The sequence below is a fragment of the Pteropus vampyrus genome, unplaced genomic scaffold, assembly GCF_000151845.1.
Source record: "Pteropus vampyrus isolate Shadow unplaced genomic scaffold, Pvam_2.0 Scaffold4, whole genome shotgun sequence".
Taxonomy (NCBI): Eukaryota; Metazoa; Chordata; class Mammalia; order Chiroptera; family Pteropodidae; genus Pteropus; species Pteropus vampyrus.
Genome location: NW_011888785.1, coordinates 7,217,682 through 7,233,692, shown reverse-complemented (window position 1 = coordinate 7,233,692; position 16,011 = coordinate 7,217,682). Strand labels below are relative to the sequence as shown.

Here is a 16,011-nt window from a genome sequence, read left to right as displayed (position 1 = left end):
AACAGAGCTCATATTAGGCACCTGACAGATGTGAGTGACACTTTTTTAAAAAAAGTAAAAATTACTGACTTAAATACTGTAAAAATTGAAGGCTTTCTTTCTGTGTATACATGTCCCTCACTGGGTGTCTTTATAAATGTTTTTCAGCAAATGCAGAAACAGCTTGTTTTTTTGTTTCTACTTGAGTGGAATTGCATTATTCTATGGCTTTATTCTATTCTTGATGATATACCTTGGATAATTTTCTACATCAATATTGAAACATTTTCTTCAGTTTTTAACCATTGAAGAGTAGTATGCAGTATCTATGTAATGACATTTATGTAGCCATCTTTCTATTGATGGAAGTTTTTGTTTTGCTTGTTTCTTTGTTTTTGTATTCCATTTTTGAGTACTTTTATAGAATGGATTCCTAGAAATGGAATACCTGATTCTACAACACATATACTTTTTCAGTATGATACCAAACTGCCCTCGAAAAAAGCCTATGTCAGTTTATACTCCCCACATAATGTGTAATAGAGCCCATTCCCACACCCCATCAGGCATAGGTACCATTAAACTTCTCTTTCAAACCACATTTAATGGAAAAAATTATGTTTTATTGTTATATTACATTTGCATTTGTATACCTTCTGAACACTATATCCAAAACTAAAATATATGATATTTTAATCTGAATGGTAGCTAAAATAACCTATTTAACTTATAATATATCGGACTATTGTTCCATTTATTTTCTAAATTTCCGTTAAAATATAACTTTGATATTTATGTTTTTTCTATTATCATAATTTATGTAACTATTATTATTGAACATTTAATGTTTTTCCAATGCCTCACTAATATAATCATATAGCAATGAAAACTCTTGTACATGTGTTTTTTCTTTATGAATAACTTATTAATACAAATTTTGGACAGTGATATTACTGGATCAAAAATTTTAACTCTTTATTGCTCTTAATAAGAATTGTTAAATTGCTTTACAAAAGTTGTATCAATTTTTATGATTATCAAGAGCATATTACTATAACAGATTCTTGGCTACCTTTCTGAAATATAATTTATTTTAAATTTAAGAAATTACATAAGTTTACTTACATAAATTGTACTTAGTGGAATATATATTCAAAGAATGATGAGATATGTATTTATATTTTCTGTGTTTAAAAAATACTTTATAATGCTGAGAGCAACAAGATACAAAATGAGGTATAAATTAAATATATAAAATCATATACATCAACAATAGATATTTTTAAAACGTTTTTATTATTAAATTTATTGAGGGATAACATTGGTTAAAAACACTATCTAAATTTCAGATGTACAGCTTTATAATACAGCAACTATATACTCTATTGTGTGCTTACCACCTAAAGTCCGGTTTCCTTACACTATCTAAATTTCAGATGTACAGCTTTATAATATAGCAACTGTATACTCTATTGTGTCCTTACCACCTAAAGTCTGGTTTCCTGCCATCATTTGGTATTTTTTTAATTTTATTTTTTATACTCCCCCCCCCCCCGCAATAATTGATCACAATGTATATCACAACAGGCCTGAATGTCTTCTACATATTCCTGGGGTCCAAAGATCTGTCTCTTTCTTTCAGGAAATTTACCAGTGGTGTGGTTCCTCATGCAACAGATATGAGCGTCTGAAGGCAAACCAGGTTGCCATTGGCATCCGGGACAATGAAAGGAAAGGAAGATCTCAATTAATTGTGGTGGAAGAAGGAGGTGAACCGTCAGAGCTTATAGAGGTATTGTGACTTAGGTTGTTTTTTAAAAGGTTACCGCTCTTTAAATCAAGTGTGTGTGTATTAGTTTTAACAAATTCTCTACTACTTAGGCTAAGATTAAGAAAGAGAAAGTATCGGAGTTCTCTCAGTCATGGTACTAGGAAAGTAGAACATCAAGACTGTTTTCTCTCATCATTGGAATGACTATCAAAGAAAGCCTTGACTCTATCTTCTGTGGTATTCAAGGGCAGATAGATGGGTGACACTTTTGAGATTGATTTAAGAATATATTTTGAAAGAAAAAAATGGTTTATTATTTTGGGTTTCTAGGCATTTTTTTTAAGCAGCGATGTTCAATTTTAAAATTAATAATTATTTCATTAAAATAATGAAATAAAATCTTATACCAAGAGATTTAATGCACCAATATTTTAAACATTTCAATAATTTTAAACCAAGAATTATAGGCAAGACACTTATAAATTTAGTATAGTTGTTAAATTAATTTGAAAATTGTCTCCATGGCTCTTTATGCCTATGTCATTTACTTAACCATTATAACAGTCTTAGACATAGTTGTGAACAGTTTTGCCCCTTTAATGAAACCACAGTGAGTACCTGAGTGCATATGTTGTATATACTCCCTTAAGTAAGATTATCTGTCAAAGGGCATAATTATATTTCAGGTGTCTAGATACCTGTTGATAAGCTGATTCTCATTTATTTATTCAACAAATATTTATTAAACTCCTGTGGTGTGCCAGGCACTAAATGTTTGCACCAAATGCTGCTTTCTTACACAAGCATTACGTTCCCTCATGACTTTGCAGAGCCCCATCAGAATGTACTGTTGTAAATCTTTTGAATCTTCCTGCATTTAATAGTAGCAGGTGTTATCTCTGAATTTTTATTGCTCTAATTTTCTAGAATATTTTTGCAGTTTTCCCCAATGCTTTTAGCCATTTGCATTTAAGTTTTCTCAGACTATCTTGATTTTGAGCAATGTAATGCATTACAGTTACCTGATCCAGTGATAGCCTTCATAATCCAGTGATCAAAAAATATATAATAAGTTAATGTTATTGTTTATAACTTCATTACTTTAATATCCACCAAACACAGACTTTCACATTAATGATGTTTTAAAAACAATTTTAATTGAGTGAGAAGATGTTCATGGTATAATGCTAAAACAAAAGATAGGCTATAATATTTTATGTATAATATTTTCTTAATATATAAGCTTATATGTATGTAACTATATTCATATGTACTTATATATCTGAAAGAAATATGCTGAAATATTACCAATATTATCTTTGACTCTTGGGATGTGGTTATTTGTTATTTCCTTCTTCATTTGTCTTGTATTTTCAAAATTCATTATAACGGATATGAATTCCTTTTATAATCAGGATAAAAAAGGCCATCTAAAAAAATAAAATGTAATTTGGAATGGCTTAACTGGATTTTCAATAGTCAGAAAAACATTACTAATAAATTAGACCTTGGAAACTATTGAAAACAGATTTCCAATCTTTTAATATTTTTTCAAGGCCTCTGTTCTAGAGATATGATCATCATTTAAGTCTTTTAACTCATATTTGGAAGCAAAAATTTATAAGTAAGATGTGTTTCTAATGGATTATAACCTCTTGTTTCAATAACTATATTTTGATAGAAGTGGATCCAGAAACAGGATTCATCCTTGTAGAGTGAGTGGTGGAGGGAGTGTTGCATTAACTCTGGGGCTAAGCTTTTTCATGGTCATCTTGGGTCCAGAGCAAGTCTCCTAACCTCTCGATGTCTTTGGTTCCTCTTTTGTAAAGTGAGGCGTTAGACAAAGTGGCTTTTTTGGTCACTTTAAGTTTCAGTGATCTGTGATCCTATCTTGTCTCTTAGGCAATATCTGTGTTTAATCCCAATGATTCACAGTCTGTTCCAGGAATTGAAGCCAATGAGGCTGAGGGCCTTAACTGTGCAGATATGCATTTGGTGTCTTTACTTACTGGATTTCATGCAAAGTTCTAAGACAGAAAAGTTTAAACAGTCAATTAATATATCATACTGTTATGAAAATGCAAGTTTTAAGAAAAATATGTGTAAAAATATAACTTTGATTATAAAATATTAGTGAGAGGGATGAAGGACATACCGATTACTATAAAATACTATGTCTGTATTTTAGGGACTTTTCATTTTTTGGTTTTTAAAAAGACCTAGAAAACACCTACTTTGTTTACATTCAATACATTCAACATATACTGTATTATATTTGCCAGCTCTCTCACACAATGAACTGAACTGAATTTTCAGTGAGAACCTTCTTTTTTTTGCTTGTTTAAGCATTCAGTGGACTTTTCATTTTTATAAATGTTCTGTAGCCTGATCACAATGTTTAGTAGTTGTTTGATGATTTAATTATGTACCTATGATAAATTAGTTTGTTCAGGCTTTCTTAATGTTGTACCTATAACTATAGAATTCAAAAAGTTCATGAACTTGTCTGGGAAAAAAAAAGCACAACTTCATTTTCACTAACCTCTTAATGAAAACTTTCTCCAATTATAAATGTAGTCAATGAACTAGAGTAAAATGAGCCGTACCTGTGACTTTTCAGACCACATTATCATTATTACAGATAATGTCAAAATATTTGCTGTTATCACTACTTGGTAATTTTTATGACAGTTATTAGACCTGCTGCTCAATAATATTATTTAAGGAGTTAACGAAGAAGCTCATATATTACTTTATCACATTTCATTGTTAAATATATTTTGATATTTTGATAACTGTATTTCAGTGTAATTGGTTTCTATTGTAATACTTGGTATTTTATTTTACATGTTTAAATTATGTTTTTCTTAAAAAAGGTCATAGGCTTCAAAAGTGGTCCAAACTGGTCTGTAGTACACGGACAAAAAGATTATCTTGTTTAAGATAATGGAATACTATTTCTTTTTCTACTGGCATTGCTAGAGAAGGATTCTAAAATTCTAAAAATCCTTCAAAATATCTTTTAAAATTGACCTTTTAAGTGACTCATTTTTAACGAGAATTTTTAAAAAATTATCCTTAAAAATTTTTAATTCTAAATATGACAGTATGGCTTGAAATCAAGGACTTTTAAGCAGTAAAATAATCCTATTATCATTACTGCATATTTGATGCTGAATTTTTGGAACATGTCTTTCTAACACATTAGAGTGCTCAACACTAAAAGTATTGAAAAATAATTTTTCCAAGAGTTTTTGAAAAATTGATCTTTATTTTGACATGTTTTAGCTATTTATTGATCACATTATTATTTTTACATGATGTTAATGTGGTTCATCTCTAGAATGATGATAAATTTTTCTTTCAAATCAAAACACTTTGCATAGTGATAGGGGCACTAACCATACAGGACACAGAGACAACATATATTAACGAGGCTGTCTGGGGAAACAGGGTGTGTGGTCAGCCTCTTATCTGTATCTTTAGTACTTTTAAAAGCTCATATGCCTAAATATGAAAATAATCCTGTAAATGGAACTAACTAAAACCTGTAACTAAAGTCACATTTTACTGTTTGTTTTCTCTTCACTGTAAACATTTTTACTATAAAAAGCTGCATGTAAATTATGTAAAGCTTTTTTCTTGGTCTTTCTTATTTTTATATTTAGAATGAATAATCAATGAAATGAAAGAAAATTAAATATTTTACTAGCCCTAAGGTCCCACACTTTCTTCATTGGCACTACACATTCTCTAAACATTAGGAGGGAAGCTAAAAAAATCCCCTGAGGAAAATTCCTAAGTTCAACCATTTATCAATCTGTTTTATACTCATTCATTTTTATAAAAACAGCATCTGGTAGATATCAAAAAGAGAATAAGAAGGGGAAAGTTGTTTAAAATAACAACAGGAAACAACTAATTTTTCTAACCCAGAAAGACTTTTTCAGTGTAATTTAATGAACTTGTTAAGTGTAAAATCATAAATACTAGTGGTGGAATACTGGCAGTAAAAATACTACAGAGAGATTGTAAGCAGATACTGTGTTGCTGAGCTGTTAGATTTCTTGCTTTTATGAAAACATAAAGCCTCCCTGGAAAATCATATGTGCAATCATTGTCTCAGATTCTGGACAAAAAAAAAAAAAGAAAAAGAAAATTGGAAGAAAAATTAGAATAACATATTATGTCTCAATAAGAGTTTATTGCGTACTGGGTTGGTTCTCAATAAAGTTCAAAGACTCTGCTTATTTTATTGTTTGATTGAGGAAATTAACATGTGCTAGATCTAAAACGGAGAGATGGGAACAGATTGTGAGGGTCTGCAAACTCCAGAAAGCATGGTCAGAATAATAGCACTATTATTTGGAAGGCATCTCATGGTAAAATTTATATATATTTTAGACAAAAGGTAATAGCATATAGGTTAGGTTAACCTCCCAAAACTCTCCCAATACAGGGATTATGTTCATGTTGTTATTATAAATCACAATTGACAACATGGAAATAAAATAATTTTTTCAATTATTCTCTTGACAGTTGATCAGATGTTTATGATGTACTCATCTGGGTACCTTATAAGTAAAATCTAGAGTTGACTAGTATGAATAGTTCTTAAATTATCCTTTAGAGATATCTCTTTAGTCAAAGAGTAAAATTTTAGTCATATTTTCTTCTCACATTTATTTTGCCAATTAAAATTTATATCTTATTAAGTCTGTTCTAAGTTCCTTGAGGACAGGCACTGCCTTTATAACTGTATAACCCTCCTAGCTCTAACTCATTGATTATTAATACTTGGATAATTAATACAATTAACTGTAAGCTACGTGGTACCAAAAAACTATTCCCTTTGTTTTTCTGTTTTTTAGAAGATAGTTCTGCTTTTAAGACTCTCCTGCATTTTAGATGGTAGTGTTGGCGAAGATATGGACAAATTCATACTATCGATTTAGTTTTAAAACCAAGTATACTTATATAGGAGCAGTTAATGTTCAGATAAGGATAATTCATATATTCTGCCAGTCTTCTTTCTACAGAAGGGTAGTTACAACTGACATCTTGGAAAGTAGCAACTGAGTCTTAAGCTTATTCATATTTACAGCAATACTTTCTCACATATTTGGTAGATTGAATATACTCTGGGTGAAAGTACGTAGCACAGTAAGGAGGAAATAGCTGGTGTCTAATAGTTTTCATTCCGTGAATAAAAAGGCATGTTCTCAGGAGCTGTAGTTGGACATCTCCATCTGTAGACTTGTCCTTCCCATGTCAGGTCACCTCCCTACTTAGTGTCCAGCAACCACAAAACCCACTCTTCTTACTCTCTAATGTATAACACTGCTGTCTGCTGGGCTAGGCCACTTTGCTAGGCTGTTGCCCCCAGTGCTGGTGCTACCTCTTCTCAACACTAGATTAAGGGTAATTATGCTCCATAAACTCCAAGGAACTACACAGATGCAGAGCTTTATTTTTTAGATCACCCAATATATTTATCTTACTCTTCCCCAAAACTTAATATCAAAAATTTGTTCACATTGCTAATGCTTCCCAAGGTTTTATACAACTTAAATATACGGGAAGTAAAATCAGGAGTGATTTTTGAACATGTCATAATCTAAGCATTGGGATGGTCATAAACTTTAGCATATATATTAAAAAGTTAAGAAAAATTAAATTCGAATTTGGAAATTTAGAATTCTGTCAACACCACTCCTTGCAGTTTCTCTGAGGAAATGCTTGCTTCATAGCATAATCTTAGGTTTACTAGATTTACATGGGATCGTATTTTAATATTTTAACTAAAATATCATTATGTAGCTAAATCAAATATGATCATTTTTAGCTTCAGGGAACAAACATAGCTGTTTTAATCTCCTTAAATGTAAGATCTAAAGTTATTTTGTGGGTTTATAACACACACACACACACCCCACTCACTAAACTGTTTTTTGTTCTCTTATTTACTTCATCATTAGTTGCAACTCTGTACTTTGTACAAGTGGAAGTTTGAGTTCCCTGAGATATTAATTTAGACAATAGACCCAGTAAACACTTAAATACTAAAAGACAATAAAAAACGATTTGAGAGGCATGCGTCTCTTTATGTACTGTTCAAGTGGTTTAGTTTCCTTGTTATCCCTTCTTTATTTTCCAGGGTCCTTTTGTAAGTTCTTAGAAAATGGAATAATGTCTTAAATATTTTGAAACTTCTCATTCATGTAGCATGGTGTCTGGCACATTGGAGATGTTCATCAGTATTTGTTTTCTGACTGAAATAACATGAGACCCATATGGAAAGAGGAGGCCCATTTTATGGGTTTACCATTCAAAGATTTTAAGTTGAAGGGATCCAGAATATTTGCCACTTTCTCTATATTAGTTCTGAGGCTACATTACATATAGAGTGAAGAGGAAGTATGAGAGGTACTTCTAGCAAATATAAATCTTTTCTTCTCTCTATTGCATTGTAATTATTTTCTTAATTTTGCTTTAAGGCAATAATACTTAGTGTAAACCCCAAATCTAAGAAATTATAGTGATATGTAGTACATGCTGCAAGGTTCTGATGCTTTTAAGAGCACTACAATTGCTATAACTATTTATAGCTACCATTTATTGATAGCTTACGATATACCAGGAACTATTCAAGGCACAATTCGTTTGTTGTCATTTATTTAATAAATCTTTTGTTTGGATTTCTAGTATTCAAATACCCATTTTATTCCTCACCAATTCATCCAGTGGAGGAGGTTGAAATATTCTGAACAAAGCTAAAGAATATAGTAACAGAATAGTTAACCACATGCTGCAATAAACATACAGTATTCCAAATAATCTTCCACTTTGTCACACCAAAGTTCAACATGTGACCTTACTGATAAGGGGCCACTTTTACATAATTGGTCCAAACTAATGCCGCTTGGTATTCATTTCTGAATGAGGTAATTTTTCCTTTAGTTTTGCAGCTGAAGTGAGGGAATAGTGATGGATCTGTAAATAGGATAATGTAATTCTAAGACAGATGGACTTTATAGAAGAATGGATTTTTGCCTCCACAAAATCTATATCTGAATTAATAAACTAACATAAATATTAAACTGGACCCACAGGTTTCTATTCTCTCTACTTATATTGCTCTTCACATTTATTGTAATGTTAGTGATAATCTATAACTAAAAAAATCTAACATTAATACTATATTTTCTTTCTACAATTTTAGGTCAGTCTCTTCTTATCTCTTGTGCTAAGAATTAGCCAAACTCAGATATTAACAGGTTGACTCTTCAAGAGTCGGCAATGCACAATTCCTTAGTGTTTATTTTATAATTAGTATTTGTTTAATACCATGAAGAAATGTGTTCACATGTTGGAAAGAACTCTCTAAAATCAAAGCCATCTGGATTGTGCTCCTTAGTCCTGTTTTTTCAGAACCAAGGATCACAATGTGAAGGAATTGGGTTATATTGACTATACTTGGGCAAATTAGAATTGGTATTATGTTTACAAGGGTACCAATACATCCCAAATTTACAGTTACATTGTTTCAGATGTGTGTGTGTGTTTGTAATCTGTGTGTTGTATCTATCTATCTATCTATCTATCTATCTATCTATCTATCTATCTATCTATCTATCTATTTATATACATACACATATATATTTACAAAAGGGATTTTAAAGTGACTGTCAGGAAAGCACAGTTTGTTCATGTAAATACAGTATATTTTCATGAAAACCAGTAGGAAATCATCAGTTTAGGATAGTCCCTAGCATTCTACTAATCAGGCAAAAGATACTAACATACCGTTAATAAGAAACTATATTAGTATCTGTATGCCAAAAAAAAAAAAAAATGCCATACAAATATACTGGGAAATATAGTCGTACATGCATAACTGAGAAATTAAATGTCAATGCTCTATTTCAGTAAATGCTGGCAACTGAAAAAAAAAAACTGAAAATAAATTTTAATGAAGTCTAGTAAGTGCATGTGGATAAGACAAATATGTTGATTAAAATGTTTTGAAGCAAGTGGCAAATGAAACACAATTGAATATGAATTGCTGTGATCTTCACTGTCATGGAGCTCCTTTGTTGGTGATGGCATAACTGTTGTACTCTTCAAGGGCAAGGGCAAGTAGCTCACTGGTAGACTGAATTTTCTGTTCACTTCTTATTCTTTCTAGTTGCAATTTTAAAGGATGATATTAGTGATTCTTATCATTAACACAGAAATCTCGTAATCTAAGAAACAATTCATTATGGATTTTATTTGCTGCAGGGAACGGGTGGTAAGAGTAAGCACCAGCATGACGACCATCCACTGCTTACCATTGACTGGCATTCTTTTATGGATCTTACAAGGATGGGCTAATTTAATTCTTACAACAGCCCCATGAAGTGGATTCATTTATCATTCCCTGTCTTGGCTTATGTTCCTCCAAAAGCCAACATTGTGACAAAGACTTGGGCAGGCTGTTATTTGGAGGATAATCCTGGAAGCACCAAGTAGGAGTAAAATGGAGCAATAGTTTGTTATTGTTATTTACTGCTGTAGGCAACTGAGACTTAGCCCCAGAGGGACCCTCTGAGAAACTGTATGAAACACACTTCAGAAATGACCCACCGAAGGCTGAAGTGGCTGCAGGATTTAGCTGGTAACTCCCATCCCTCATTGGTTAAGGGTTGCTCCTTGGGTTTGGAGCCTCCAGCCTGCTTGTGCATGGCTACAGTACAGCTCGGTGGCCAGATAATGCCATCAGAGAGCAAAAGGCTTTGACCTTTAAGAAATTATCTGCAGATGACCTCTGTGGTAGACTGAGATGAGCAGAGGACCAGTAGCATTCTACACCCTCACTTTATAGATGAAGAAAACAAGCCGTGAAGAGGCTATGCAACTTCCCCAGGTAGGAATGGAAATGGATGATCTGTGATTCACACCCAGGCAGCCTTCATTCTAGAGCATACAATCTTAAACATACAGCTGGGAATCCTTTCTGCTGTGAAGTTATTTTATAACTTCCAAAATTTTGCCACACATTTTTGACAATTATACCCATTTTATGTGTTCATGTCATAAGTAATAGCTTTAGCAGCATTATGTCTGTGAGTATAAAAGGTATGCAAATGTTTTTCGAGCACCTCAGAGTATACAAAAGCCATTTTGAGTCTGCTCAATTAAATTTTGGTACTTGGCAGTGTTCTGAATCATGTAGATAAAGTGGAAGTTTTTGCAACTCTCCTGCCATAAAACTTGTCCTAATCTGTTTAAAAGTTATATGTAAGTCATTTATTTTCCTCTCCTTACAAGGATAATAGGAGAGTAGATGAAATAAGTGTGTATAAGTGTATGCATATGTGTATATAATGATGAGGAGCAATGAATAAATATTCCCAGGGGGTTAGCTCATGTTCTCATCATAGGCATACTCTCTGTAGCTCTTTGTCTTGTTGGCCTAAAACTAAGAGACTAGAATAGAAGAAACTGGAAAAGAAAAGCAGTTTCATCCTCTCCATTCTTCCCCCAATCCAACCTAAAGTAGTTTTTCCTCTGGTAATCTTAAAAGTTGGTAAAAATAAGCAATGAGTTACTGAGGGAAGAAGCCCAGAAGTGTGATGGTGGAGAGCCAGCTTTGAGAGGAACAGTGTGGTCCTCTGTGGACCTGATACTCTCTAAATATCTCAAAGGATCTGAGAATCCTTACAGGCTATTTTCATATATTTGGGATTAAAAATAAATGAAATATGTCTTACCACTTCTCCTACCTGTCCATGAATGCAATAATTTGTAGGTCATATTAAACTTTTCACTAAATTTAGAAGGAAGTTCAGAATCTTTTCTCTGCAGACTGCTCCAGCAGCCACTGCCCACGTGCGATTTAGCAAGGGCAGGAGAAACTTAGTGTTTCTGCACTGAGAGTCTGTTTACTGAGGGCAGGGGCTACAGCTAACTTGTTAACCTGTTAACCATTATATTCCCAGCCCATTCTAATGCTGATAAATTATAGACACTCTAACAGGGGTCCCCACCCCTGGGCCATGGACCAATACCAGTTCATGGCCCGTTAGGAACCGGACCACACAGCAGGAGGTGAATGGTGGGCCAGCAAGTGAAGCTTCATCTGTATTTGCAGCCGCTCCCCAGCACTAGCATCACCACCTCAGCTCCAACTCAGATCATCAGGCATTAGATTCTCAAAAAAGCACTGGTCCCTGATGCTAAAAAAGTTAGGGACCACTGCTCTATAATAAATCTTACATAACTGATATATCCTGCTTCACCAAAATATGGTCATATGTACAACACTAAGTGGGGAGATATGATTAAAACACACTGAAAGATCAGAAAATTAGTTTTATAATCAAGGACTAATGGCATCATATACACAATTGTGGAGAAACTTTAAAGAAGGGAAGAGATTCCTATATCTTTTTCTTGCTTCTCAGCATCATCAGCTACTCCCTTGCTCCTTGCACAGGAGATTATTATCTAGGCTTTGCTTAAAGAAGGATATATAGGTCTGTCTTCAATTTGTAGTTTTAAATCCAGAATATAAGGCTTTGACAGTGATACACTATCAAGACATATAGATTAGTTAATGACATCATTATTAGATCAAGACATAAACAAGTAATAAGTGTAAGTTGATGGGGTGGTGTATGATAAGAACTTGAATGGTAAAATCATCATATAAAGAAACAGAACAGTGATAAGCAGGGGCATCTCCAGGAGAGAGAATGACCTTTTGACCAAAGCAGGATTTAACTCTGGATGCAAGATCAAACTTTTGTTGAGTTTTCACTGTATGCCAGGAACAATCACTTCACATACATTATTTTACTTAATCATCACAATAATTGTGAATGACATTAATTATACCATTTAAAATGTGAGAATAAGGTCACTGAATCAGTAGTGGGTCCATCTAGTTCAGATGGCCTGAGCCTATCAAATGAAGGGGTTGTCAGAAAGACAGGGAGGGGGTGTTCTTTGTGAAGCATAGAAGTTAGGCAAATGATGAAAGTGTCCATTCCAGCACTAATCAGGTAGAAATATCCAAATGGTTTTAATGTCTTGCTGAAAAAGTTTTAACAATCCCCATACAGAGCAGATGGCCTAAAACCTTTACCTGAAATATACTCCAGGGCAACTTCCAGATCACTGGATCATGATAATTTGACCATGAAGGAGAAGTCCCCTGAGAAGCAATGTGAACATCAGAAATGCTTGGCAGGCCCGTCCACATAGTCTAGGTAGATAAACCAAGTTTACAGAGCCAATACTACTGAACATGAATTTATCACCAAACCAGGCTCAGAGGGTTATTTAAAAACACAATGCCAGGGCTCTCATGAGAATCTCAGACTCAGATCCAGACTTTTGTATTCTTTATTATAACTCCCCAGATGGTTCTGACATGGAGCCAGTGAAAAACAACAGTTCTAGTTTAATAAGATGCCATTCTGGCATATATATTTTAATAGCTTATGAGTTAGCTATCCGTGTTATATAATTTGTAAGTTAGCTTTCCATATACATTAACTTGTGAATTAGCTTTCCAGATTATAACTTAGGAGTTAACTTTCTTGTGAGTTGTACCCTCTAAATCTCTAATGTGTTGCTACTATGGGAACACTGAGGATCAGACCTGCATCAAGGTGAGTTTCCCAAGGCCACTATATTCCCTCAGTCCTCTAGAGCTATACTGTCAACTACAGCATCCACGAGACTCACATGGCTACTAAGTTCTGATTTAAATTAATTAAATTTAAATAAAATTTCAAATTCAGTTTTCTGGTTACACTAGTCACATTTCAGTTGCTCAAATAGTTACAGGTAGCTAGTGACTGCCATATTAGACAGCAGAAATATGGAATTACCTCAATTACTGAAAATTCTATTGGAAACCCCTGGCTCAGATAATTCAATAGCCAAACCTCTCTTGCAGACACCTAATTCACTTTACCCTTTTATCCAAACATGTATTTTACGTGCTTTCCCTCAGTCTAATCTACTTTTATCCATTATTTGATATATTAAATTACCCTTTACTTGATATATCAATAAAGGGATAAAGGTGTTTTAGAGGCAGGGAAGCACACCACTGAGAGAGAGCAGGAGAGCAAATATTGAAATCTCAAATCCAAATTAGGTGGAGCTGGCTAAACAAGGTCATGGCTTTCCTCAGAATTGCCTATGCTTTTATTTCTCTGTGTATCTTCCCTATTAGTAAATATTTTTCTTACCTAAGGTATAAACGCCTCGAGACAAATAAATACACGATAACAAGGCAATTCTTCACTTTTTCATTTTATTTCTATTCACCATATGCTTACAGTCTACTGACTTTTTTTTTTTTTTTTCCAGTCAGGGAAAGGAAGTAAGACACAAGCATTACTGAGTAATTAAAATGTTAGCTCTTAGAACCTGACAGCTTACTTTGTTTTTAGTGAAAATAGAAACAGAGCCAGTCACACTAAACTGATTAAGGTAAGAAGAATGCAAATTTCTTTATTAAGGTAAGAAGAATTTCTATAGAGAGCATTGCTGTAGGAGTTGGAAGGCCTTTATACATCATGGCTTTAGTATTTATGGGATGTGGGCAGAAGTCCCAATAACTTCTCTCAGACTCATTTTCCTAGTCTATCAAGCTGAAATGAGAGTCGATAAGCTCATTAAGAACCTCTATGTTAAATGCTTTTAGGAGTTGACGCCAATTTAGAACATACTTATCCAAAGTGACCTGGAGTTTTTTGAGTTAGGTACTGTCTTCTTCCAAGCCACGGATTAGCCGCTTTTCCTTTCGTACACTTCAAATACTTACTGTGAAGTTTCCTAACCTCAAGTTTTGTAGAATGTTAAAAGGAGGGAAAACACATCTTGAACGTGCAAGATTGTAAATGTTAAAATTTCATATCAAAATAAGTAGAGCTGGCTTAAATGTTCAAAATAAAGACAGATGCAAAAGTAAAAGTTAAGGATTATGAGGATATAGCAAGGGTTTTTTTTTTTCCTTTTTCAATTACAGTTGACATTCAATATGATATTGGTTTTAGGTGTACAGTATAGTGATTAGACATATGACGAAATGATACCCCTGATAAGTCCGGTACCCATCTGGCACCATATGCAGTTATTACAATATTATTGACTCTATTCCCTATGCTGAACTGTACATCCTCATAACTATTTCATAACCAATTTGCACTTCTTAACTCCTTCATCCTTTACACCCATTCCCCCAACTTTCCTCCCATCTGGCAACTATTAAACTGTTCTCTGTATCTATGAGTCTGTTTCTATTGTTTATTCATTTAGTTTACTCTTTAGAGTGTACATATAAGTGAAATCCTATGGTATTTACTTTCTCTGACTTATTTTACTTAGCATAATACCCTCTAGTTGTTGCAAATGGTAAGATTTCATTCTTTTTTTTATGGCTGAGTAATATTCTGTTGTATATATGCAAACAATTATTTTAAAAGTTATTGAAGGAGCATTAAAGAGACCTGTGCCAGAATCAACACTTAGCAGCTCTTTGAAATAATCAGTTCACCTTTTTGAGCATTAGTGACCTTTTCAGTTAAATGATGGTAACAGTATCTAGTTCATGGGGGCTTTTATAAGGATGAAATGGTGTGTCTAAATCTCCTCATTCAATGCGTAACCCATAGTAGATATTCAATAAGTGGTAACTATCACTGTGCTGATTGCTGAACCAACCAAAGAATAGTTGCTCAGTTTTTCTTCTGCTACTCCCAGTCAACCTAAAGAGAAGTTATATACAGCATCCCACAGGAGGTACTACAAATGTCAGCCTGATTCCAGAAGGGTGCATTGTAGAGAAAATGCTGAGAAATCATGCAGGGTAGGTGACAGCCAGCCTCTAGAGGCACTTCAGAACCCACACAGAGGAGTTTTGGTTCTGTCGGTAAGCATCCAATTCAGAATCATCTGGAATGCAGATTCCTGGGCCTGCGTTAAATTTATTGACAATACAGATTCCATCTGTATTGTATCAGGTCACCCAGGTGTTGCTTGAACACATTGAATTTTAAGAACAATTGCTACAGATATAAGATATAAATCTTTATCTAGAATCATTTTCTTAGAATATAGGAGTAAAGCAAAATAAGAGGCTTTCTAGCCAGTGTACAGAATCACTTTCTGGATGAAAAGATGAGGTGAGGTGAGACTGAAGGCAGGAGGGAGCTGACCAGAGCAGGTATAACCTGTGGGTGATGAGGGAGCTCACTGGC

The 16,011-nt window shown here is 33.7% G+C and overlaps 1 protein-coding gene across 1 annotated transcript in view; it reads left to right on the top strand.

Moving 5' to 3' along the window:
- The window catches only part of SCIN (scinderin), a 72,352-nt gene that overhangs the window by 24,247 nt on the left and 32,094 nt on the right, over nt 1–16,011 (top strand). Inside the window, exon 5 of the mRNA XM_023532519.1 lies at nt 1,622–1,771. Within this exon, the coding sequence (XP_023388287.1) occupies nt 1,622–1,771 (150 nt within the window). The remainder of the gene's footprint in view (nt 1–1,621; nt 1,772–16,011) is intronic.